This window comes from Triturus cristatus, chromosome 1_2 (genome assembly GCF_964204655.1).
Source record: "Triturus cristatus chromosome 1_2, aTriCri1.1, whole genome shotgun sequence".
NCBI lineage: Eukaryota > Metazoa > Chordata > Amphibia > Caudata > Salamandridae > Triturus > Triturus cristatus.
The window spans coordinates 1091524598-1091549981 of NC_140580.1; the positions used below are offsets into that span (position 1 = coordinate 1091524598).

General features: G+C 43.0%; 1 protein-coding gene across 1 annotated transcript in view; it reads left to right on the plus strand.

Annotated features, from left to right (window-relative positions):
• Positions 1 to 25384, plus strand: part of CNTRL (centriolin) — a 1084252-nt gene that overhangs the window by 68545 nt on the left and 990323 nt on the right. The window contains exons 3-7 of the mRNA XM_085613596.1: positions 6857 to 6990; positions 10829 to 10959; positions 14327 to 14468; positions 16599 to 16785; positions 17799 to 17992. Of these exons, the coding sequence (XP_085469722.1) occupies positions 6857 to 6990; positions 10829 to 10959; positions 14327 to 14468; positions 16599 to 16785; positions 17799 to 17992 (788 nt within the window). The remainder of the gene's footprint in view (positions 1 to 6856; positions 6991 to 10828; positions 10960 to 14326; positions 14469 to 16598; positions 16786 to 17798; positions 17993 to 25384) is intronic.

Here is a 25384-nt window from a genome sequence, read left to right on the forward strand (position 1 = left end):
TAATGAGGACTGGAAGGGGTCGCTGGACCCTTTAGAAGTCCAGCTGGATCACCTTATAAAGCGCATGTTCTCTTCCTCCTTCCTTCCGGTCCGTGAATACAACGTGCCTCTTGGGCTGATATTCCCACACCATCTGGGATACGGTTGCGGTGCTGCTGCCTCAGTGCCCAGAGGAGGCCCGGGCCATCCTTTCCCAGGCAGTGGCAGATGGGAGAGACGCAGCCAAATTCACGATCAGATGTGGACTGGATACCACCGACTCACTGGGCAGAACGATTGCCACGTCGGTAGCCCTTAGGCGCTACGCCTGGTTGAGGACATCTGACTTTTTGGGAGATGTCCAGTCAACTGTGCTGGACATGCCCTTTGATGTCCGTCATCTTTTTGGCGACAAAGCAGACTCGGCCCTGGAGCGCTTTAAAGATTCTAGGGCTACGGCCAGATCTTTGGACCTCTCTGCACCTTCTCGACCACTCCAGACTGCTTTTTGCCCCTTTTGTGGCTATGGAATGAGCGACAGCCACATCCGGCCTAGCTGGTCACCGGTTCACGCAAGCTGGCCTGCCTCTGCTTGGCCACGGACGTGGGACTCACTAACCTCGCGTGTCGGAGTCAGCGGGCAGGCCATTCCACCCTTTCCCCCATCCCGCAACCTCCAAACCCTCCTAGTCTGATCTTTGATGCCCATCAACGGCCACTGGGAGGCAGGATTCACCATCACCTCCCCCACTGACAAACCATCACGTCGGACAGGTGAGTTTTGCAAATAGTCTTAAAGGGGCTTCTCCCTTCCCTTTGAGAGTACCCCTCCCTCCATGCCACCGTCTTTCGATCGCATGTCGAAGGATCATTTGGCGCATCTCTGCCAGGAAGTTCCAGCTCTCTTGACCAAGGGAGCTATCGAGAGGGTCCCTGCGCCAGAAGTTGGTTGCGGTCGCTACTTTGTGGTGCCCAAAAATGACAAAGGCATGTGTCCTATTCTAGAACTCGGGGCCCTCAACCGCTTTTCGCCGGAAGGAGAAGTTCAAAATGCTCACGTTGGTCCATGTCCTGTCTGTCCTCGACCTTGGAAACTGGATGGTGGTGTTGGACTTGCAGGACGCCTTTTTCCATATTCCTGTCCTGCCAGCCCACAGACGCAATCTACGCTTCACGGTAGGTCACAAACATTTTCAGTTCACTGTGCTCCCCTTTGGCCTTACCAGTACCCCACGCATGTTCACGAAAGTGATGGCAGTGGTCGCAGCTCATCTGCACAGATCAGGCGTTCCAGTCTTCGCCTATCTCGACGACTGGCTGTTGAAGGCGGACTCGCCCCAGGCTGTTGTCCTCCAGACTACGGTGGACCTCCTGCTCTCGCTGGGGTTCACTATCAACATGCCAAAGTCACACCTGACTTCCTCTCAGACGTTCCCCTTCATCGGGGCTCTTCTGTACACAGTGCAGTTTTAGCCTATCCTCCCGAGCAGCGATATTCGGGCTATGAAACAGATGTTTCAGCCTCTATCCCGGATTTCAGTGAGGATGAACCTTAGGATGCTGAGCCTCATGGCTTCCTGCATCCTGCTGGTGCATCATGCCAGATGGCATATGCGGGCTCTGTAGTGGGACCTGAAGTTCCAGCGGGCGCAGCATCAGGGGATGCTTTCCGACTAAGTCCAGATCTCGGAGGAAACTGCACAACAACTTCAGTGGTGGTTGACGAACCCGGCTTGGATCAGAGGCAGATCCCTCTTCCTTTCCCAACCAGACCTAACAGTGGTGACTGACTCCTCACTCCTGGGATGGGGCAGCCACCTGGGAGAGATGGAGATCAGAGGAGTCTGGTCTGCGGCGGAGTCAGACTCCATATCAACCTGTTTGAGCTCTGGGTGATCCGCCTGGCACTGAAAGCATTCCTTCCCTCTCTCAAAGGGAAAGTGGTGCAGGGTTTCACAGACAACCCCACCGCCATGTGGTACTGCAACAAACAGGGTGGGGTCGTGGACCCTATGTCAAGAGGCTCTTCACCTCTGGACATGGCTGGTGGTCCAACACGTGGAAGGTTCTCTGAACGCCAGAGCGGACAAACTCAGCCTCCGGTGCCTGGTAGATCACGATTGGTGTCTTCACTCGGAGGTGGTGCAAGGTCTCTTTCAGCGGTGGGGACAGCCTTGGTTAGATCCGTTTGCCACCGAAGAGAACACGCTATGTCAGCAGTTCTGCGTGTTGGAGTTTCCAAGGTGGCACTAGCTCAGCGATGCTTTTCATCGTGAGTGGAACTGCGGCCTCCTGTACGCTTTTCTGCCTGTGCCCCTTCTGCCCCGAGTGCTGTAGAAAATAAAGCGCGACCGTCTCCAAGTCATTTTTGTGGCTCCGAACTGGGCACGCGGAGTCTGGTACCCTGAACTGGGAACGGTCCTTCACCTCCTTGCGTGGGGATTGAGCAGCGACAGTTGACAGCTTTTGATCTTCCACCCAAAGTCTGTAATGTCATCTTGGCAGCCAGGCGTCTTGCCACTAAAATGGTATACGCCTGTAGATGGAACAAGTTTGTGGCATGATGTCCAGCAAAGGCTGTCGATCCCCTTTCTGTCCCCCTTTCTGAGGTCCTCTTGTTTATTCTTTATTTGGTCCAGCAGGGCTCTGCTGTGGGCACTCTTAAAGGCTATCTTGCAGCTATTTCTTCTTTCCTTCGGCTGCCGGATCAGCCCTCTTTATTCAAGTCCCCTATTGTAAATAGATTCTTTAAGGGCATTACTCATCTCTTTCCTCCATCTCCTTTCATAATGCCCCAGTGGCACTTGAATCTTGTTCTAACATATCTTATGTGTGCTCCTTTAGAGTCTCTTCTCAACTGTCTTCTCAGACTTCTTACTCTGAAAACTGCCTTCCTTGTTGCCAGCCCCTCTGCTCGCAGGGTGAGTGAGCATCAGGCTCTGTCTTCCAAGCCCACTTTCTTCTCTGTGCATCTGGACAAAGTGGTATTTAGGACGAGACCTTTGTTCCTTCCTAAAGTGGTTACACCATTTCACATAGGAAAAACAATCACTTTGCCCACCCTTTTTCCACCTCCGCCCCCTTCCAAGGAGGAGGAGAGACTCCACTGTCTGGACCCTAAACGTGCGCGGTCCTTCTACCTTGACCGCACAAAAGATTTATGGGTGGATGATCAAAAGCGTACCATCTCTCGATGGGTTGTCCTTTGTATTAAAATTTGCTACGCTTCAGCGAAAAAGGAACCTCCAGTGGGGCTGCGTGCTCATTCCACTAGGGCTACGGCAGCAACCACTGCACTGGCACTTGGAGTCCCTTTTCTTGACTTCTGCCAGGTGGCTACATGAGCATCTATGTACATGTTTACCAGACATTACTGTCTGGACAGCCAAGTCCGGAGGGATGGCTATTTTGCCCGTTCTGTCCTCCAGGACTTTCTGGTGTGAACTTAGTTTGCAGTCCTTCCTCCGGGAATGGTATTGCTGGGGTAGCTATTCTAAGTTAAGGAATCTATACCTAACTGTCTCTTTCAGATGAACAAGTTACTTACCTTTGGTAACTATGTATCTGTAAGAGAAATGTGTTAGTTATAGATTCCTTACTGCCCCACCCATCCTCCCAGCTCTGCAAACTGATTTCTTGGGATAGGGACTCCCTTACAGGGCTCTAGTTGAGGTGCACCAGTACTCAGTGTCTTTCATGGCTCTGCGCTTCTGGTGTGGAAAGTCGAGTCAGAACTGACATCAGTGCTCCGGGGCGGCGTCTAAGTAGGCACCGGAATGTCATCCCGGCAACCATCACGCCGATGACTGACGTGGAGTCGGCCGATGCCACCCATCGACGCGCAAGGGTACTGCTAAGAAAAATTCTCCGGATCCAGTCTGACTCTGACTCCTTGAGGTAATTCTAAGGTAAGGAATCTATAACTAACATATATCTCTCAAAGATACATCGTTACCAAAGTAAGTAACTTGTTCTTTACTTGGGAGTCTCTCACACCCTGCTTCTGAGACTTGAATGTGTTCAGAACTCAGCAGCTCAGATGTTGCTAAATCTTCCCAAGCGAGCCTTATTGAGTTCAGAGCCTCGATGGGCTCTGCACTACATAAATTGCACTAGTGAAGAAGCGTCTGTCTTTCAAAGCTCTTTGGTATTCTTATAGGGCCTATATTAAAACAGGTGCTAGTAACCTCCACGGTTTCATTGAGTCCTATTTACCCTCAAGGTCTCTGAGGTCCTCTCGGGCCCTCTCAGTGGAAGTTCCCACGGTAAAGAATTGGGGGCAGCGCTTGTAGCTTTTTGGCATCCAAGCTATGGAATTCCTTCCACTTGAGTTAAGACAATCAAAGACAGAACGATTATTCTGGAAAAACCTCAAAACAAGGCTTTTTCTCCTTCTGTTATGTTCTCTGTGTTTCCTCTTGTAAGCTGGACCCCACCATTGCTGGGACACTTCTTTTGAAGTTCCTTTGCGATTTTATCAATCTTTTATTATTATTATTATTATTATTATTATTATTATTATGATGCATTCCTATCTGCAGATGAGGATTACCTGCCTCCTGATACAAAGTCGACCATACCACCCTAAAGCGCATCCAGGAGTCTCGAATGGGGTACACCAGCAATTTCCATTGGCTTTCCTCTTAACTTCCCTACCAACACTAGTTTGATCACATGCACAGCTCAAGGTCCCAAAAGAGCCTTATTGTATTTGGAGTCCGCCATGTTTCCATACTATTTCGTGTCATCTTCAACCTCTACACTGAGCTGCTTGGTGCTCTACACACATATAACATCACAATTCACCAATGTCTATGATCAACAACTCTACTTGAAGCTCAACCCAACCAAGACCGAATTCCTGTTATTTGCTAAGAACGACATGAACCATGATGGATCTGAACTCCAACTTTCACTAAGTGCCAAGTCACTTGGATTCACCCCGGACCTCAAACTCACCCTCAAGGAACATATTGCCAAAATACAAAGACGGCCTTGTACCAGCTTTTCCAGTATCCAGTTTCTTGCAGAAAGCAACTTCAGAATTGTTGCTCATGCTCTTACATTTGGGTTATGGTAACTCCCTGCTCCATGGCCTTCTGTACTCCACACTAGCACCCCCTAAAGGTGTCCAAAACTGAGCAGCACGTCTCACCCAGGGCCTAAAGAACTAGGATCACATCACCTCCATCCTCATAAAACTCCATTGGCTCTCTTTGTTGGCCTTCACCATCAATAAAATAGTCTGCATCATTTATAAAGCCTTCACAACCAGCACCCCCAATTATTTGCAGTCAAGCTCACCATACATCATGGTTATTGGCACACCCAAAGCCAGAACATCGTCCGACTGCAGGCTAAGCAGTGTGAAAAAGAAAAAGGCAGCAGGCCTTTTCCATCTATGCACCCAGCATCTAGAACAACATCCCCATCAGGACAGCACCAGCTCTGCTCAGTTTAGGAAAGAGTTGAAGGCTTACCTCTTTAAAGAACACTGCATCACATTACATTAACTGTCTGCAACTGAGCTATATTTCTTATCTCTTTGTCTAATTTATACCTCAGACCCTGTACAGAACTACGCTGGCTTTTGCCTAGATTTGTGCTATAGAAAAATACCATATAGGTATACATAGAAATCAAAGTACCAAGTACTAGTGAATCAATTAGTGCCGTGGCAATATGGAAAATGTAGATCTATGTGTATTTTCTTACGTTTAGTGCTTGGTACTGTGGGGCAGTGGTGATGGTGGTGTATTTAGGGGTTGAACATTCCACCAACATATCTTGCCAGGAGACTGGGTTGGTAGAGTGTGGGTGGAGGGGGAGCCATAAGAGGAGGGGAAGTAGAGGACCTCCATTTCAGAGAAGCTCAACATACCAGTTGTCTATGAGCCACCCATGATTGGGGGCAGGGAGAGAAGGTACGAAAAGACATGAAGATATGTGTCATCCACATCAAAATTAACATCAATAATCAAAAATTATAGGAAAAGTCAAAAGTGAAAAATATGTTGCTAAATTTGGTGGTGCAGAGTGAGAACATGAGTGGATCTAGGAGTGACTCTGAAGGGACCCCCACTAGTAAAGAGATCAGTGGGGATCTCTAAGTCCTTTGCCACTGAGGAGGAGTGATATATGCGAGTGAACTATTGTAGAGCAGAACTGTTGATGTCAATCATATGTCAGTCGGAAAGTAAAGATTGGGGAGAGTTAGTGTCAATGCTGTGTCTCGATCAAGACGAATACGAAAGAAACAAAGAAAAATAAGAGGAAAATGTTTAATATATCTTTTAAAGTTCTTGGAGCATAAACTGGGAGTGGTACTACAAATCAATGTGTTGGCTCCTGAGATGCAGAAATTTGTATGCTCAAACCTTAATCTGTATGTATTCTGCCAGGATGTACAGTGAAACTGGGAGTTAATGGCAAACAGTTCATGATAAAACTAGTTTGTATTTTACTTGGGTTGTGTCTCGCTGCTTAGAGGTAAGCCAAAGTGTGAGAATGTTTTAGATATTCACAACATCTATTAAAGAGAGCTGGAAATAATGTTTACAGTTGGTGTCTCTGCCCTAAAACCAATGAGAGTCATCCTGGAGCACTTGCCGGGATTCTGTTTGCAGCTAGGGTTCAGCTAGGGTTCATCTGATTTTACGAGCTGTATTTTACTGCTGATAAAGTCTGGCCTGGTATTCCTGCACTTGTGAGCCCAGAGCCCATTATAACTGGGATGAAATTGCATCAGTTCCACCCAACGCCACTTATAATCGGGCATAATGAGGTAATATTTCCGGTGTGAATTCTTAATTATTTTATTCTGAGACAACATGTACTGCTTATAGTTACGTACTACTAACTGTGTTCTTATCTTTAGATGACGATGGAACTATTACTGGAATTCGGTATATCACAGAGTCCCTTATAAAGAAAGTGTCAAAACAAGAAAATATTGCATTTGTGAACTCCCTTAATCTGTGTCTCTCTAAGGATGGTGGTAAAAAATTTAAGGTGAGTTTAAAAAAACATATTTTCACCATAAAGCTATACAAGCGGGCTTCTGTATTTATATGTAGTTTATTTTTATGTTAAACCATTTAAGTCAAATGTGTTGTCTTCAGTTGTTATCTTCAGCAGGCAAATCTTTTATTTGATTTGGGTGTTTTGGAACTGCTGTAGAGAGAGTAAGGACTGTGTTGACTGAAAATATAATTTCTAAGAGGTTGACGTTCTGTGACTGATAAGTAGCTTATTAATGGTTACTCTAGGACATCTGTCATCTTCGCCACGCATTCCACAAAAGCACCAATTACTGTTCTTTATAGAAAGGGACCTTTTCTTATGTTATGCAGTGCTGCAACGACAATTCTTACATTAGGTTAAGTACGGCACTACTGACGGAGGGAAAATTGAAAGATCCAACTGCTGATTCAGTGGGACAGGGGTTAAAAAGAACCATCCAACTTGGTTGTGAATAATGGTATTTTGAGGCATCCTCAGGGACTGCATTGCCTTTCACAATGAGCACATCTACACAAAAGAAGTAGCCCCCTTCAGTGCCTGATATTCTAAAGTGTAATTTTTATTACCAAAACCTTTTTTCTTTTAGGCATCTTTCCCCCCCAAAATAATGTTTTAAAAATGCCATGACAAAGCAAGCATTGATAAATCCAAAAGGCTTGCAGGCAATGCCAGAGCTTTTGACTTTGGCCAATGCTTGGTGCTTAAATAGGCCATCCAGTGCACAGTAAAAACAACGTTCTCTTCACAGAGTTCTGCATCGCTAACAATAACCAACATTGGGTTTTGTAGAATGGGGCTTTGTTCGTTGATGCCGGCTTGGATATGAGATATAATGTGACCTCATTCACTGGATGGCCCCTTTCTATTTTGATTTTAATTCATTTGCTGTGCATCTTTTGTGGCTTCCCACTTCGACAGAGGTTTAGGTGGCATCAAGCATGTGCATGTTGGTAGGGAAATGTTCAGTGGTGAAGTTAATTAAAAAATGACATTCTTCGAGTGATGTCCCTCTAAATAGTAGACAAAGCAGATATACCAACTAAGGCAGCAAAGAAAGTATAATCTATTAATGTCCTAATCAACATTCACCTCCTGGATTCCACCATGAACGTAAGAGTGAATCATAAATACTCCAATAATTTGAACAATAAAACATGATATATTAAACAAATCCTCATAAATAACCTTGTGTAAAACCAGTCTGTGCGATTGGCTACATGTGAAGATGATAAAGAACTATTCTACAATGCTAAAATAAGTCAAGTATATTAGAAGGAGACCATTTTAAAAATGAATATGTAAAGTTTAGCAGCTCCACAAATCTCTCTTATTTTCGTGCGTTTAGGCAATACTTAGACCTGGTTGCATTTTGGGGTTCACTTATTATATTGTATAAGCTTATGTCTTTCTGCTTTTACCACAGGACAAATAACTTAGCATTACATATTTATCTTTTTTTTTTTTTAGTAACTTTTTCTTTGATTGTTGACAGTGAGAAATAAAACGTATATTTTCTCTATCGAACACAAGGTGCTCCAAAAAAAGGGGGGGTGAGGGCGCAGTGAAAGTGACTATAAGTGCAGAAAGTTGATACATGCTATGTACAGAAATATATACATGTGCCTGATAGGGATAATAGAGCGTTATAGATCAACCCCCGCTAAGCAAATGTTGATGGCCACCATCAGTTTCTTGAAAAACAGTCCACATGTAATGTTTTTGTCGACGTTTCAACCCCTGGACTTAGATTATTTAAAACAGGGTCATCATCAGGACGCAGAAATATATAGGGGACACGAACTGTTTAGGGCAATTAGTCCACCAATCAAGAGAATCTTAAAACATCAGTCTTCAAACAGTTTTCAAAATAGGTATTTATACATGCTATTTTGGATAGAAGATATATAGGCAGTGTGAAATCATGTGTACATCACTGGGTCAGTGTGAAATGGACCTTAGGGAGATTGCTCAAGTCAACAAATTCCTTGCAGAAATGTGCACTGTTGTATCGTATTGTATGTGACCAGAGGAGCTGAAGTTTGGAAAGGAAGCCTTTCATCATCAAAATTAAATCAGTTTTTCAAGTGTGCTTTAGTCTTGCACTGCTATTTCTGTTTCCCAACTCTCCAAACTCAGGCATCTCTTCTGGGCCACCAGCAGAAAAAGTTGTTAAAATGAAAAAAAAGATAAATATGTAATGCTAAGTTATTTGTGTTAGAGGTGTTTGTTCCCCTTCTTGACTCTTTGCAGTGGAAATCAAGGGCTGCACTTCCCCCATAAGGACCACCTTTTTGTTAATAATTATCCCTGGGTTAATGGGTTGCCCCTTTTGTTTCAGGGGTTTACCACAGGACAGCAGCATAGAAGGTGCAAATATATTTTACTATAGTCACAAAGTTTGGATTGTCTTATTAGGAATACCATAAAACGTATTCAGGTTATTTTCAATCTACATGATCCGAGTATGTTTTTCTGTTATTCTTGATAAGACAATTCATTTAATTATGACACAGTAAACATTCTGATACTCAAACTGCAGACTTAGTGACTGTATGAAAGGAAAACAATATTCTTAACGTGTCAAAATGTGCATTTCTTCTACACCTCTTGGTAGGTTCCAAATCTGGTGTATTCCTCTGGGTTCAGATTTTTACAAATAAATGTTTAAAGTTCTAGTTCAGACCATCTCTTGATAAGAAATATGAGCCTCCATTATGCAAGGATTCGATGGAAACTATGAGCTGCAGCAGGTGGCTACCCATAGTGACTACCTTTCACTCCAAAAGTGGCGTAGATAGTTTGCTTGAACAGTTGTTTTATTTTGCCTTGAGACACCATGATTCCATAGATGTTGGTCACTGCCCCATATGGGGGGAATAGTTCCAGCCTATGGTCCATAGTAAAATTGTCAATTTGCCTGATGACTATTGGCAGTACTGAGGCGGACACTAGTAAAAGTGAGGCCCACTGAATGTTTATGGCAGTAGGTAGTGATACCATTTCTCGCATTCAGTTTGGATGAGAATACCATATAATAATTAGGTTGATCATATACTGTGACTCAAGTCAAGAATTAATTTTGGCATTATTCTGTCTTTTTATTTATTTATTGTATATACTATGCAATCTGACAAGCAGCGTTCAGTCAGTCTCAAGAGGTTACTGTTGGTCTATCAATTTTTGAAGTCTGCACATTTCTTGTAATAAGACCGAATGGATTTAAGAGAAGGATATTTGAAATACTGGTACAGCTGGATATAGTTAGGTAGATCATTTGACTACTTAAGCATGCACTGGTGCTCAATTGTGAGGAAGCTCATACTCTTGGGGTGTATTTTAAAATGGTGTAAAAGGCAGGACAGACAGCTGCTGATAGCCAGCGTTTAAGAACTGTTTTAATTATAAGTTGTGAATGAGATATACTTAAGAATCTACTGCTAAATGGAGGCAGTGACTATTACTAGGCAATGTTGGCTCTAATTCTTTAAATATTTCCTTCAGGGGGACCTGAAAGAAGTGTTTGTTGTGTGACTAAATGTGTCGGTACTTGTTTGTGTTTCCGCGTGTGTTTGTTTATGTGTGTGTGCTTATATATAATGTATATGTATTTATATATGGTGTATGTATCTATGGTGCCTGGCAAACATATCGGTTTGAAGTGTGAGGTGACTGTTCCCATTGTTCCTCATTGATCATTTCAAATGTTCTGAAGTATGAAAATATGATCTTAGAATGGCAACTTGCTTTGTTTTTCATTCAGCAATTAGTTCAAGTGTGCATAAATTATTACACAGCAAATACAATGACCAATCTGTTTTATTTATAGTACATAGAAAATCTGGAGAAATGTGATAGACTTGAGAATTTAAATCTCAGCTACAACTTGATAGAGAAAATGGAAAAACTTGAGAAGCAGATCAAGTTGCGTAAACTTAATTTGTCGTATAACAAAATTAGGTAAGTTCAAAGAAACGTTTGATTTTTGGGATATGTTGTTATGCTGTTTGATGGATAATAAAAGTGCTCAACTATTTGTTAACTGCAATGTGATCTGCTGCATGCACGTTCAGTTTTAAGTTGTGCTTCCCAGCAGTTGTTGAGATCAGATCCACGTCTACAGCCTCATGCATGTTCTGCTAGGAGATGGGTGGGCTTTCTTCGCTTTAATGATGTCGTCTTCATAAATATTTGTGCTAAACATTCTTGTTTTGTAGATGAATATACTCCACAAGCCACAAACTTGTGTTAGACGCGTTTGTGTTTACAGTGACATCACTGTGTATTATATGAATTTAATTTTGTGAGGTAAAGTAGCAGAGTACAAAGTTTCTTTGAGCCTTCCGATAATCAGTGCATTGTTTCCATTTCTGTGTTTCCGAATTCTTGTTCCTGCTTGATCTTGTTACGTACATACTTTGGCTACATTATTATTGGGGTGTAGAGTAAACCTACGTTAAGAAAACGTTGCATTTGTATTTCTGTGATCATGAAGAACCGTGCCTGCGAGGGATCGCTGTGATTAGGAGCAATGAATTTCGGGCACCACATGCAAAGCTTGATAAAGATTTCACCGTTCCTGCAAACAACAACCCATGTCTTGGTCACTCATTGTCAATATGTGCCGTGCCCCTTGCTCGCTGCCGTGGAGACTCAATTGTGAACAAACAGGAGTGAAGGAACAGTCGGCCACTGTTTACAAATTATATGATGGATTGACTTTGGTTTCTATGGAAAAATTGTGTCAAAGCATTCTAGGCTTCTGATAGTGTCAAAGTCCTTTTAAAATCTTTCTGAAGTATCAAGTTGGTCTTCGCAGATAGATATTGAAACTTCTCTCAACGATATGCCCAGCAAAATGTTTTAGTTTGCTGTACTTCATTACCCTTATGTTCGAACTATGAGAGAGGTACAAATTAGAATAAATATGGGTATTTCTTTTCTTCATGAAGAAAAGGCTATTTACATGTGCATCTTGTTTCAACTGTGCTCGGAAAACCTTAATGGCATCCTGTAGAGCTGCTTATTCTATACACGTATTTTACTGAGATTTATCTAAGCATTAGTTTGGAAATACTTGATTTGTCGTCTTGTTGTTGGGGTTGCAACCACTAAATTTCTTAGCGTGTTCATGTTTGACTATTTAGTATTTACCCTTCAATATAATATTTACAACCTACGATCAGGCTTTCCTGGCCTTGTCTGAATCAGTGATGCAGTCTTCAGTTGTTTTCGTTTAACTTATCATTTTAAATCCACATGTGGTAGAAACGCTATGCGATCATAATCCATCAAAAATCTCCTATTGTTGTGTCTCAGGTGTGCAATATTCATCCAGTCATGATTTTCTTTTTAGTTTATACAACTTTTAATTTTGGCATTTGTTATTTAATTTTTCTACTGTGCAAACACAATAACTTAAAGTACTTTTGTCGAAAAAGCCTGAGCATCTTACAGCTGACAGTGCAACTGGAGAGTGGTGAATCAGTGGACCTGTTAAGAATGTAGGACCTTAAAAATGAATTTTATTCTTATGTTTCTTAATTTCAGGCTGTAACCTGTGAGGTTGCTCCAGTATATAATTTCTAAAATAGTCCTTTCTTGCTGTGTTCTCACTGACACCCCAGACATCATGCTTTATCCAGTTACTAGCACCATCCTCTTATCGTATCCACTACTTCACAAAGTCTTGTGCTATTCTGACCATCCATTGCCACTTAAGACATAGCTCACCCATCCCCAGATACCTTTATACTCTTGCCATTTTGTCTCCGTAGCAAACCTTCATTTATGCTCTTCATGAAATACTGATTGCTTTGACTCTCACCTCCCATAGCTACACTTTAGAACTATCGCAGAGACATGTCAATGTAAAAGATAACCCCGCACCAGCATCCCTTTACGGTGGATTTACAACTTTGCATCTCTCTCTCTCTCTCTCTCTCTCTCTCTCTCTCTCTCTCTCTCTCTCTCTCTCTCTCTCTCTCTCTCTCTTCTCTCTCTCTCTTTCTCTCTCTCTCTCTCTCTTTCTCTCTCTCTCTTTCTCTCTCTCTCTCCTTTATGCTTTGAGGTCCACACTGCTACCATTATTGCACCATTTAACACCCTTATTATGATAATTTACAAGCTACCGGGGTCTGAGGGTCGCAATGACCAATTGGCAACACTATATTCCTCTACTTTACCTATTATTCTAGATGACAACCACTTACAGAATGTCCTTTTCTTTCTGGCCACTCACCACAAAATACCGACTTATCTCCTGGACACTCATATGGGAATCTCTCACACTACCCACCCTCTATCAGCCTTTACGATTCGCCATCATACACGAGGGCCAACATCTGTCCCTCTCTTTTCCTCTACCACAGACGCACATCATCAAACAGAAACACTAACCACATACCCTGCCATCATTCTTACATCAAATTCACAATGACTGCACACACATATTTAGCTCCACCACACTAAAAAACACAGTTTAAATGTCACTCGCTAGTGCCACCAGACCTTTACTACTAGCAATGCAGAAAAAACACCGCTCTGCCCGAAGTTAAAGAAAACTAGGTCCTACAAACCAATAGTCCTCTTAAATGGAATACATACAGGTAAATAGAAAAAATATATATGTATTTTTATTTATATTATTTAATTAATACAATACAAAAGACATAAAAATCAATGTCACGAAAATCAATTTCAATATGCATTATGAGTCACACACACTCATTCTATCAAACCAACCAGACAACCACATACTCGCGCATACTCAGACTTCCCATCAGGTAACAATTCGTCGGATCACAGTGACAATGTTTAGGTGATAACAACAGTCTTCCCCAAACGTATTGACAAATATGCAATATCAATATAACATGAATGGTTTAAGCAAGAGGAATGCGCAATCCTCAACTTATCATACAGTTCAAAATTGCAAATTCTTTTCCAAGAGGGAAATAAATGCAGGGGAGACACAGGGGCTCCAGTGCAGAGGGTTATGAACGCACCATGAATCTCGTCGGAATCACCTTTACCAAAACCTTTTATGACCAGGACTTAATCTCCTCTGTCTGCTCCCGTCCTCTGAGAGTCTTTATATATGCATCCCGGAGTGTTTTTTGCTTCAGTGTGAATGTGCTATGTAGAAGCCTAAACAAATAGCTTTCTAAGTGTTTGTATGAACTGCAGATGAGACGTGATTTCACTATTTCTAAGGAAAACTTATTGCAGTGATAAAGTGGTGTTACACTCCTTTCTATCCTTGTGATTCTGGTTGTGTTATATGAAAGTATTGGTAACTATCCAGAATTTTGCTTTTCTTTTGCAGTAAAATTGAAGCTATAGAGCACATGCAGAATCTTCACACGTTGAACCTAGCCGGGAACAACATTGAGCACATCCCCCCTTGGTTGGGAAAGAAGCTGCGATCTCTTTGCGTCTTAAATCTGAAGCAAAATAAGATCTCCTCTGTAAGTCTGAAGACAAACAACTGATTCAGGTTGTGTATCTGCATCTATGAGGGTGTTTATTTTATTTTTATTTTTATTAAAATTGTGCATGTATAAAGAATGGGCCTTTGTCACAACAGTTCTTGCTCAACTAAGTTGAATTTGGTGGGCAAGAAAATAACCTCTGCGGGTACCAAGAGCAAATCTCAATTTGTACGCCCTGCATATGTTTACAGCCTGCAGATAGAATTTAGTACCATGAAAATCCTGAAGTACAGGATGCAGGCAAGTGTAAGGACAAGTTCAGGTCATGAGTCTTGTAGGTAGGTAAAGGTGGCAATTTAGAAAGTAGCGAGCCCCAACAAACACATGAGATTGTGATTGAATATTCAAATACTGTAAAAAAATATTTTTCACTGTGGAAGAAAAAGGTTTCTTGCAAACACGTATCCGAAAAGAACCAAATTTGAGCTATTTTGAGGATAAAATAGAAAAACAATTGATGAATGTGCAACTTTTTATTGGGGTGTGCATTTTAAAACACTTACGTATTTCAGTGTGACAAATTCTTTGTATGAATATTTCATATAGGTCCAAATAAATGTTCCTTACTGGCTGAACATCAACCATTCTTTTGTGTATATGTAGAAATGTATGTATATGGAATTTTGTAAAGCTCAAAACTAGCCAAAAGACAATGGAGTGCTGTAAAGGCAAGTATATAGTTACATAATGTTAGGAGTGGTAGCAGGGTTATATGAGCAGAAGTGTACATTGTGATACAGTATTCTTTAAAGATATTAGTCTTCAACTCTTTCCTACAATGGAGCAGCGTTTGGGCAGTCCCAATGGATACACAGGTGTTCCAGATCATTGATGCATAAATAGAAAATGCCTGCTAACTTGTTTTCTTTTTACACTTCTTAATCTCCAGTTGGGCGGTGTCCTTGCTGCAGGTGTGGCCAGAGCCATCAGAGATGGTGACCTTGTCTGAAAGATATGCAGGAGTACTGGTTTCAGTGACTTTGTAAATGGTGCAGATGGTCTGAGCTGGCAAATGTTGTCAGTTAAGTTCCATCTGAATGAGGGTGATGTGATCATATTCGCCAGTTCCTAGGTCAGATGTGCTGTGGTGTGTCAAATGCTCCTCGAGGGGGGGGGGGGGGCAATATGGAGTCTGGGAGGCCATGGAGCAGGGCATTACCACCATCCCAGTGCTGGAGCACAATGGGTTGAACAGCAGTTCTGAAGTTGCTTTCTGGAAGAAACAGTTTAACTTTCTTTAGAATTCTTTTATTTTGCGAGTGTGTGTTGCTTGTGGGTGCGGTTGGTGCCTAGGGTCAATCCAAGTGACTTTGCATTCTTTGTACGTTGGAATTCAATGCAGTTCATGTCATTGAACCTGCCTGGTGCTATTTTGTTGTTTGGGGCAGATAGCAGAATTCTGTCTCGGTGGGATTCAACTTCAGGTAGGTGCAGGATATCTAGGTCTGGATGATGTGCATGCAGTGTTTGAGATATTGGATGTCAGCAGTGAAGTAGATTTTTAAGTACATCTGTGTATTGTCAGCATATTGGTGAATCTTAATGCTGCCATCCGAGAGTAGAGCACCAAGGAGCTCCAAGTAGAGGTTGGAGATGGTAGGGGACAGTATGGAACCCTGAGGGACTCCACAGGTGATAGGAATCTTTTGAGACCTGGCGGTGCCCATGTGAACGAACTAGTGTTGGTTGGAAAGGTAGGAGGAGTACCACTGAAGGACATTCCCGGTGAACAGTATTCGAGAATCCAAGATAAGGAGGATGGTGGGATAGTCAACTGTACCGAAGGACGTAGGGGTTAGCTTCATCTGTGGCCAGGAAGGCATCTTTTTCAATGTGTAGGGTAACTGTCTCTGTGCTGCAGTATCTTCTGAACCCAGATTGTTAGTTGTGCAGGAGATGGTTCACACTGTTGGAGTTTATAAATGTGTTAGTAATGTTTCCTTACATAGTTTTATAGGGAAATCTTGATTGATCTTGCTGAAATAGTGCATTCTAGTCCGTAGCTAGAGCTTAAATGAAATCGATGTTGTTAATCAACTATAGTAATCTAATAATTGCCTTGTTAATTATTGAAATTTATTAATTTGGCTTTTATTTTTATTTTAGTTTCAGGAGGTTGCAAAGCTCAAGCCATTAAGAGACTTGACTTCTCTGCACCTGGCTGATAACCCAGTGGCAAATCTACCTCATTACCGGCTTTACACCATATTCCATCTCAGATCATTAGACAACCTAGAGGGACAACCAGTAACAAATAAGGAGAGACAGGAAGCCCACGAAAGATTTAACTTAGGTAACTGAGTTATCAGAACTGCTAACAGTAAGGTGCTGTTTTCACTACTTTGTATGCGTTTTCTCAATTGCTTCATTGTATTTAGACGATGATTTGGAAAGTGTGAAAAGACTAAAGCCATAATTTCCAGCAGCCTTTATTAGAACAAAACGGAGATAGGTTGAATGCATGAATTAATCTTGGCTAATGGTAATTTCTCTGGCCTCATTCCAGCTCGTAGTTTTTTTCGTGCTAACCACTGTAGACTGGGATCAGCCATTGTCCTGCTTCAGTTGAAAAATCTAGCCCAAACTGCCATACCATGTCCCCTTTAGTTGGGCTCATAATCAATCAGTTTCTGCCTATCTAGGGCTCATTAGTGAAGTGTAGCTTGATTCCTATGGCACAGTGACTATGGTACCTATGTCTGGTTTTACCCATCGCACAGAAAGGAAAAAAGAGGTGTTTGGTGGAATGCTTGAATTAATCTCCACCACTGGTAATGACTTCAGCCACATTCCAACCCAGTATATGTTGGTTTTTTTGCCCAAGATTTCATAAACCAATCAGCCACGGTCCTGCTTCAGTTGGAACAGTGAAGTAAAAACTGCCAAGCCAGTTCACCGCTCTATGGGACTATAAGCATCTCCAAACTAGTTTTGGCCCATTTAGGCCTCATCAGTAAGGTACAGCAATTCCTTTGGTACAGTAAGAACGGGACCCTGTGTTTCTAATAGGAACGAGTAGTGAACATCTTTCTGGAATACCTATTATAGCCTTGTCAGTCCTCGGAATGCCTCTGGTTGCAAACAAGAATGTGTTTTTAAAGCACCTTATTTCCTAAATTTGGGAAAGTACAAGTAGGACAGTATTTTTGTGCTTTATTAAACAGGATTAACTCTAAAATCAACACTGTTTAATACCACAATTTTTTTTAATGACCTTGATTTTAAGAGGTAGAGCTCCAGACAGACATCCAGTTCATCTTCATATGATCAAAAAATGTTGTCCTTTTTCTCTGCTTTCATGTGCAGAAGAGGTAGAACGACTAGAGAAAGAAGTTGAGAAGAAAATGAAAGAGATCGAGAATCTAAATAATGAGCGGTCAATGGTTCGAGAGGAGCTACAGAATCAGGACAAGATGAATAAATCGTTGAAAGAGGAGACCATTCAGCAGAAACAACGCTATAGTGAACTGGAAAGAGACCTAGAAACAAAAAATGAAATTGTGAGTAAAGTGGTGGCATGACTTAAAAGTTTAAGTTACTGAGCATATTGTTATTAGTATTTTAGAGTTTCTGGAATTATATTTTCTTTTGTTTGTAGAGCATTCGTGTGCACATGCATATATATGATCACACAGGTTAGAGTAGCTGGCCAACACAAGGTTATAATACGATTGTTTTGATACCTTTCAGACATTTGTTTAAAAAATTCTAAATGTGTTTATTGAAACAGTTACTTTAAAGGATATTATGGTGGAGATCTAAAACTTTGAGAAATTGGCCATGGGTACAGCTGAAACCATAAGATACCGACTCTAAAAGTAAGAAGTTTGGATTTGTGATGCGTTATGGCTAAGGTGGTGCCAGTAACCATAAATGAAAATATATAAAAAGTGATGGAGTGCTTTAGTTAGTTTTAGCCACTAGTAATTTTGCTGACTGGTGCTTTAGACTAGCAGTAAAGTGGAATGCTTGATGTAATCTCAAACACCAGCAGTCATTTGGGAAACATTCCATTCAGCAGTTTTTTTTGTGTAAAATAGTTTTTTTGTTTTTATTGTTCAATATGCCCCAAGTTATATATGTTAACGGGAATTCATATAGCATGTGTATATTAGTGTGGTTTTGTGACACTTTAATTGTGTTGAGAAATTACAGGAAAACCTGTTTGTTTTGCTCAAAGTGTGTAGTTGAGGAATTATGCATGTGGTAAGAGTTGGGTGAAGTACCTGAGGTCCTGGTATATGAACCGTGGACGTGACACCACTTGTATGCTTGCAATATTTAAAGAGGTAAATAAGAGGAAATAGGACATGCAGTAATAATGTCATGGTTCTATCTCCCACTAATGGTGGTGGTGATGTCTGCTGGGGTAAGTGAACACATTACAATTAATGTCTATTGGGTTCACCCAGAAGTACTGAAGGTGCAACCCTAGACTTTCAGCAGTTATTATGTAAAGAGTTTAATGGTAGAAGGAGTAGCCCAAGGAAATGTGTGACCAGAGTTAATCCTGAACTGTTGCATGCACAATCGGAGGATTTCCAGATTCTTGTTATCAGTGTGCCTTTGGGGTCCACCATTAAGCACAAGAGTGCAACCCAATGGTTTCCACAATTTCTTTAGTAAAGGGTCACTGTGGTCCACCCACAAGTGCAGAAGGCAAAATCCTGAGAAATCCCTTATCAAATGCCACCTTCAGACGGAAAGATAGTATTAAGTATATGTGTATGAATAGATAAGAAAGGCAAATTGCACTGAAACACACCTTCTAAAACACACAGGTATTCAGCTGGTCTTTAGCTGTCACCCATTTATGCTACAGGACTCCAATGTTCTGTGCTTCATAATTCAGCACATGATTTGACCCAGACTTAAAGTTAAAGCCTGCAGTGTGTTTTGTACCAGGTAACAGATGCTTTACAAATACGGTCACTCTTTGCACCTCTCATTTCACCCAGCTTTCCTCCTGCTTCCTTTGGTTCACCACACAACCCTTTAATCTACGCCAGGCTCCCAATTAACATTGGAGTTTTTGACAGGTGTTGAGTCCGAGCCTGAAAAGCTCATCAACAATGCCTGAAACAGCACTGAAGCCAGTGAGCTACCCTCACGTAGCAAATGTGTGTTCAGCAGGCACACCAAGTTAGCCATAGGGAAGGATGCTTGTACTACCACCCAGATACATTCTTACATATGGTTGTGATAGACCTCAATTCCTGTTCCATGGAGATACCCAACCATGTGTTAAGATTTGATGTTAAACAGCTTTAGATACAAAAGTGCCTAACCCACTAGTGCTCTTTTTACTCATCTGAGATAAAATAGAGGAGCAGATCTTGGTTGGATTAACATCCTTGACTTACAGGTCACAGAGTTCTGAAGCATATCTATCTGTTGAACTATTGTTCGTCCCCTCTTGTTTAATTGTTTAATTGGTTAATTGTTTTGACCAGAAAAGCAACACACAAGTGATGTAAAGCAACCAGTAACATAAACTTGGCTATGCAGAGAGGGTCAGTTTACATTTCTAATGCTATGACTGGCTTACCTATATTTTGCATGCTAGTTTAGTGATGGGGTTGCAATTAGTACTTTAGAAAGGGCATGGAGGAAGCAGTGGTTTTGGTGATGGTGATGGTGATTATGATGACGATATTGAGGGTAAATTAATGGAATTCTATAAAGTGGAATGGGTGTAAAATCATGCTACTCTAAGGAAAATAAATTCCAGGCGGAAATACTTCCTGGGTTTTAATCATAGGAGACTGCAGTGCTGTAGAATGTTATCTGCTGCAGCAGTGGACATGTTTTTGCCTGCCTGAGACCAAGGGGAATTTCTTGTGGATCTTGATAGGTTAAACACTACTGATAGCAAAATTAAGACCCATTCCATAGGCTTAGAAGGATCAGTGAGGAAGGTCTATTCAGTGATTATTGCAGTAGTCAGTTGATAATGACTGAAATATTTGTTATAGTTTTGGAAGTGTAGTGAAAAGTGGTCTGGGGCTTTCAGATGAGTTCGGGTCAGGTGAGAGTAAAGACCAGGGGAGGTTTTAATGTGGAGAAAAGACATTTCACAAAGAGATTGCGAGGTCAAGCTAGTGTGAAGATGGGACTAGAAACAGATTTCGGTATGGTTAAAGACGGATGTCAATTATTTGCAGCTTGAGAGGTATAAGCATAAAAGCACTAAGGGCCATATGTAGGTGGCCTAACATTTACCACTTCATAAATACCGAATTTTACCGATTCGGTATTTATGAAGTGGTAAATGCTATGTAGGTAATCCATCGGTAATATTTACCGATTCGGAATGGGTCGGTATTTTAGAATCGGTATTTACCGATTCGGTAATGGTAACTGGCTTCCCATTGATTCCTATGGGCCAGGAGGCCCATAGGAATCAATGGGAAGCCAGTTACCATTACCGAATCGGTAAATACCGATTCGGTAATGGGGGGAGCACAATCAAGGGTGGCAGGGTGTCACAGTGAAACCCTGTTGCACCCCTGATTCCTGCATGTGTGCACATGTGGCACACATACATGCCCTAAGGGCATGTATGTCTGCCACATTGCACACTTCTAAGTGCAAAAAAATGCTTTTTCAAAGCCATTCGTCATTTACCACCAACTTTTAGTTGGTGGTAAATAACGAATCCACACAACACCCACACACTCCCCCTACATCTCATTTCAGGATTCGGTATTTACCGAATCGGTAAAATTACCGATTCGGTAATTTTACCGATTCGGTAAATTACTGAATCCTGAAATGTGCCCCCTACATACCAAAAGCCTGAATACCGGTCGGTAACGGGATTTTTACCGAAAATCGGCCGTTACCGACCGGTATTGGGCTTCCTACATATGTGTTTTAGTCATTAATATCACTTGGCAGATAGGCAACCAACTATGTAAGTTTAGAGCATCTGATGAACAGAAAGGAAATGATATTGGTGATGTAGAGGATTATGATTGAAAAAGTGGAAGGAGATTATTGCAGTAAAGGTAGGGTTGTCCCATGAGAATGAAGTCAAGGACAAATACCTGAGGAAAGCCTATCATTTATGTTGTTCAGTTCTACACAGTAACATAATTTGACTTGAGCGTGCACAGGCAACCCATTCTAGCTCCTCGACCAAGTAAAACCAGGCCTGATTGGCCTTCTGGAAGGGGCTCATGGACTTGCCGATTGGGTTAATTTCATTCTCAGGGAAGGGGTGTATGAACTGGAGAACAAGGTCTGGAAGCTACTCCACTGGCTGGCGAGCCCACTTGGGAACTGCAGAATTGTCCCTGGACGAGAGGTGGTCAAGGTGGCAATACATATCGCTGCGGCATTCACCTCTCATTTTGGTGCCCTCGATGATTATCGTGAGCCCTACAAACTCTCCCCCCACCCACCCTGCCGAGAAGGATCAACTCATTGTGGTTGACCTCCCAGTAAGAGCCCTCTCTGGAAGTAGAAAGCTTACCTACACTTATACATCACGGTGGAGAAGGTGCAACAGGAAATTGCCTCAATGCCATCAGGCAAGACACTGGGCCCTAATAGCCTCCCCCCAGAAGAGGTACTCCTCTGTGCTTGCCTTGCATCTATTGGCCTTATCGTAGAATGCCCTGGTTGGGCCCAGACTCCCTTCACCATCACAGTCATCCCCAAGCCCAGAACCCCCCCAAGGAATGCACCTCGTAGCATCCTATATCATTAATACATTTTGAAATGTAAATACTTAGCCAAATACTGCTCCTGCTAGAATTCCTTCGTAAAAGGCAATTGGGCCCCCGGTTCATTGACTGGGTAGAAATCATTTGCAAAGACTTATGGGCACAAGTCAGGGGCAACTGAGTTCTCTCCCTTCCCTTTCCAATAGAGCAGTGCACTCAACAGGGATGCCTGCTATCCTTTGCCCTTTTGGTGGAGCCCCTGTCAGAGCTACTTGGGGTAAATGCTAGAGTGTAGGTATTCTGGTGGTGAACTGGGTTGGATGACAGGGTCTCCCTTTATGCAGATAATATGCTCCTATATGTTCAGTGCCCAGAGACCACTATTGCCTGTCTGATGGAAATCCTTTGGCTCTGCGGTGGTTTGTTGGGGCTTCAGGTAAACTGGGGGAAGTCAGTATTGGTACCAGTTAAGAGGGAGATGTGAGAAGGGTGGATTGACGCTGGACTCCATCTTGCAGGACACAGCTTCCACTACCTGGGTATGACTGTGCCTTTCACCCAACAGAGATATTGGTACTTGAATATGGCACCTCTACTTAGTAGAATGAAACACGACTTTGAGACATGGCATCATTGCTACTGACCGTGGCTGGCAGGGGAGCATTATCCCAAATTATTTCCCTCCGCGATTCATTTATATCTGTCAACATTGAAATGAATGAGGCTTTTATATAGTGCATTGCTACCCGGAGGCATCCCATCTCTGCAATACATTCTCCCCCAACCTTTTTCACCAACCTCCAGACCTGCGAGTATCATTCGCTAAGTGTCAAATGTCCCCGTCCCAGGTGGGTCTGGGATAGGCAGATGTTAAACTATACTTCTTGGTGTCCCTTCTGGTGCCAGTAGATAACTGGCTATATGGGGACAGAAACAACCTGGCCAGTTGCCTAGAGCACAAACTTCTTGACTCCTATGGAATCCACACCTTACTTTATTGCAAGCCACCATCGTACACACTCCCCCCTGTTTCTCGCCTTCCCCTCCTGTGCTGGCACACAGCAGTAAAACACATGCACTGGCATAGGGTGTTGACAGCGGTGACCCTGCTGTGGCAGGGCACTTGTTTGTCCAAAACAGCAGGACTAGTCGACCTCACCAAATTGGATTTGATAGGACTCTCCATGCTGGGTGATGTGTGGAGAGGCAGTATCATTAGGTCCTTTTGGCACACTTCTACCTCCACAGGTCACAATTCTATTGTTCCCCACAGCTAGGGTATGCCTTGGACGTACATCAGGACAAACTTGCATCCCTCCCAGAAAGTAATCCCCTAGAACGCCACTTCATACTTGACATGCTTGGGAAAGGGGCACCCACACTATGCAAATGACTCATTAATAATTCCCCTGATCCTGTGTTCATGCTAAAGCCACAATGGGATGCGGATTTGGGAACCCTCGAAGATGAGGAATGGGTTGAAGCCAAGAGGGCGCCCCGTCAGTTGGCGAGATCAATGCATTTTTGCCTAGTGCAGTTTAAGTACCTGCATAAATTCTATTATTCCCCACTAAGACTTTGACAAATGGCATGAAAAGCTTACTGCAGTTGTAGTCTTTTCCTGGGACCTTCTCTCATGCCGTTTGGAGGTGCCTAGCAATTGCACGATTTTGGAAAGCCATTAATGATGTGCTGTGAGGTGTGCTAAATAGATGTTATATCTGGACCCAAAGGTGGGGCTGCTGGATATGATGGACTCGTTGAGGGGGCCCCCGGGTGCACGCACACTGGTAGCTATGGGATACTTGGTGGCCAAAAGCGATCTAGCCCGCCATTGGCAAGAAGCTCGTGCCGCCTCAATCTTGGAATGGACAAATGGAATGAATCCGTGTGCAGACCTTGAGACATTGGTATACAAAGTCAGGGGGGTGTATAAGAAATACTTTAAAATATGGTCTCCTGGGACCTGGGTGGAGACTGACCAGGGATAGGAGCTATTGCCTCAGTACTTATGTTGCAGCATGGACAGGATTCTTGTGTGGGTTATGAGGATAATTTGAACAGTGCATAGCTGATAAAGACATCTAGCTGCAGATTCCTTAACTTAGAATTTCCCCCAGGTGCTGGTCTGGATCCAGAGATTTTCAGCAGTATCTCTGCATGTACGGCTCCATAGTGACATCGTCCACGGATATGACGTTGGTGGAGCCATATAAGTCCCCTCCAGTGCGCTGACATCAGTTTTCTTCTTTTCTGTGCTGTAACACAGATCCTGGCGAAGCAGTTCCTCATGCCTCTTTTGTTTTGGCCTACTCTACTCCTTTCGCGCCTGGAATAGTGTGCCGATGCCTTCGGCCTTTAATTGACCTGTACATGGCATATGTCGGCGACGAATCCATTTACCATTTGTATGTGGTGTTTGGGAGAGCACCACGACTCCAAGGAGTGTGGCACCTGTCAAAGGCTGAAGCCTAAGTCGTTACGGGAACCTCGGAAGAAGTTGCTGTCGGCCCGGCTGTCCAGTGCAGAATCCAAGCGACGCCGATCTCCCTCCCGTTCTGAGGATCCTGCTTGGGGCAGGTCGAGAAGCCATTCCCGTAGACGTCGCTTGTTGAGAAGCCGTTCCGCTGGATGTCGCTCGTTGAAATTGGGTAAATCCCACCAAAAGAGATCGAAGTCACGGAGATCCTTCTGCCTCGCAAAGTCGTGAAGCTGGTGCCATCTCCTCCAGGTCCCTACCATTGGCGGTTACACTGGAGTCGACCCTGAGTTTTCCACCAAATCCTGGTGAGGAGGCGACTAGGGCCCAAATTGAAGTGTATTTCCAGGTTTTGTCAGTTTTTTGGGGGGGGGGTCGGTGCCTCTTCCTGGAGCTCCATCAGGCCCCAAAGATGTGGAGTGGACTCTGACTCCATAACTGGAGTCCCTACGACGTCGGGAAACAGCCCGGTGCAGCTTCCTGCTTTGACGTCGGTGGCGTCAGCAGAGGATGACCTGTCGCCGCCTCGACGCTGTGGACGCCCACAACAGCTTTAGTGGTGGATGTCGATATGACGCCGTCTCGATGCCGCTCTGCACCAGAGACACCCCCAGTGGTGGCCTTCAATACCATGCCGTCTCGACATCGGTCGACGTCGGAGACTCTTTTTCTTGCTACTAAGGCTTCTGCTCCATCTAATATACAAATTGAGGCTGAGACTCCTTCCGTTGCCATTTCCCCAG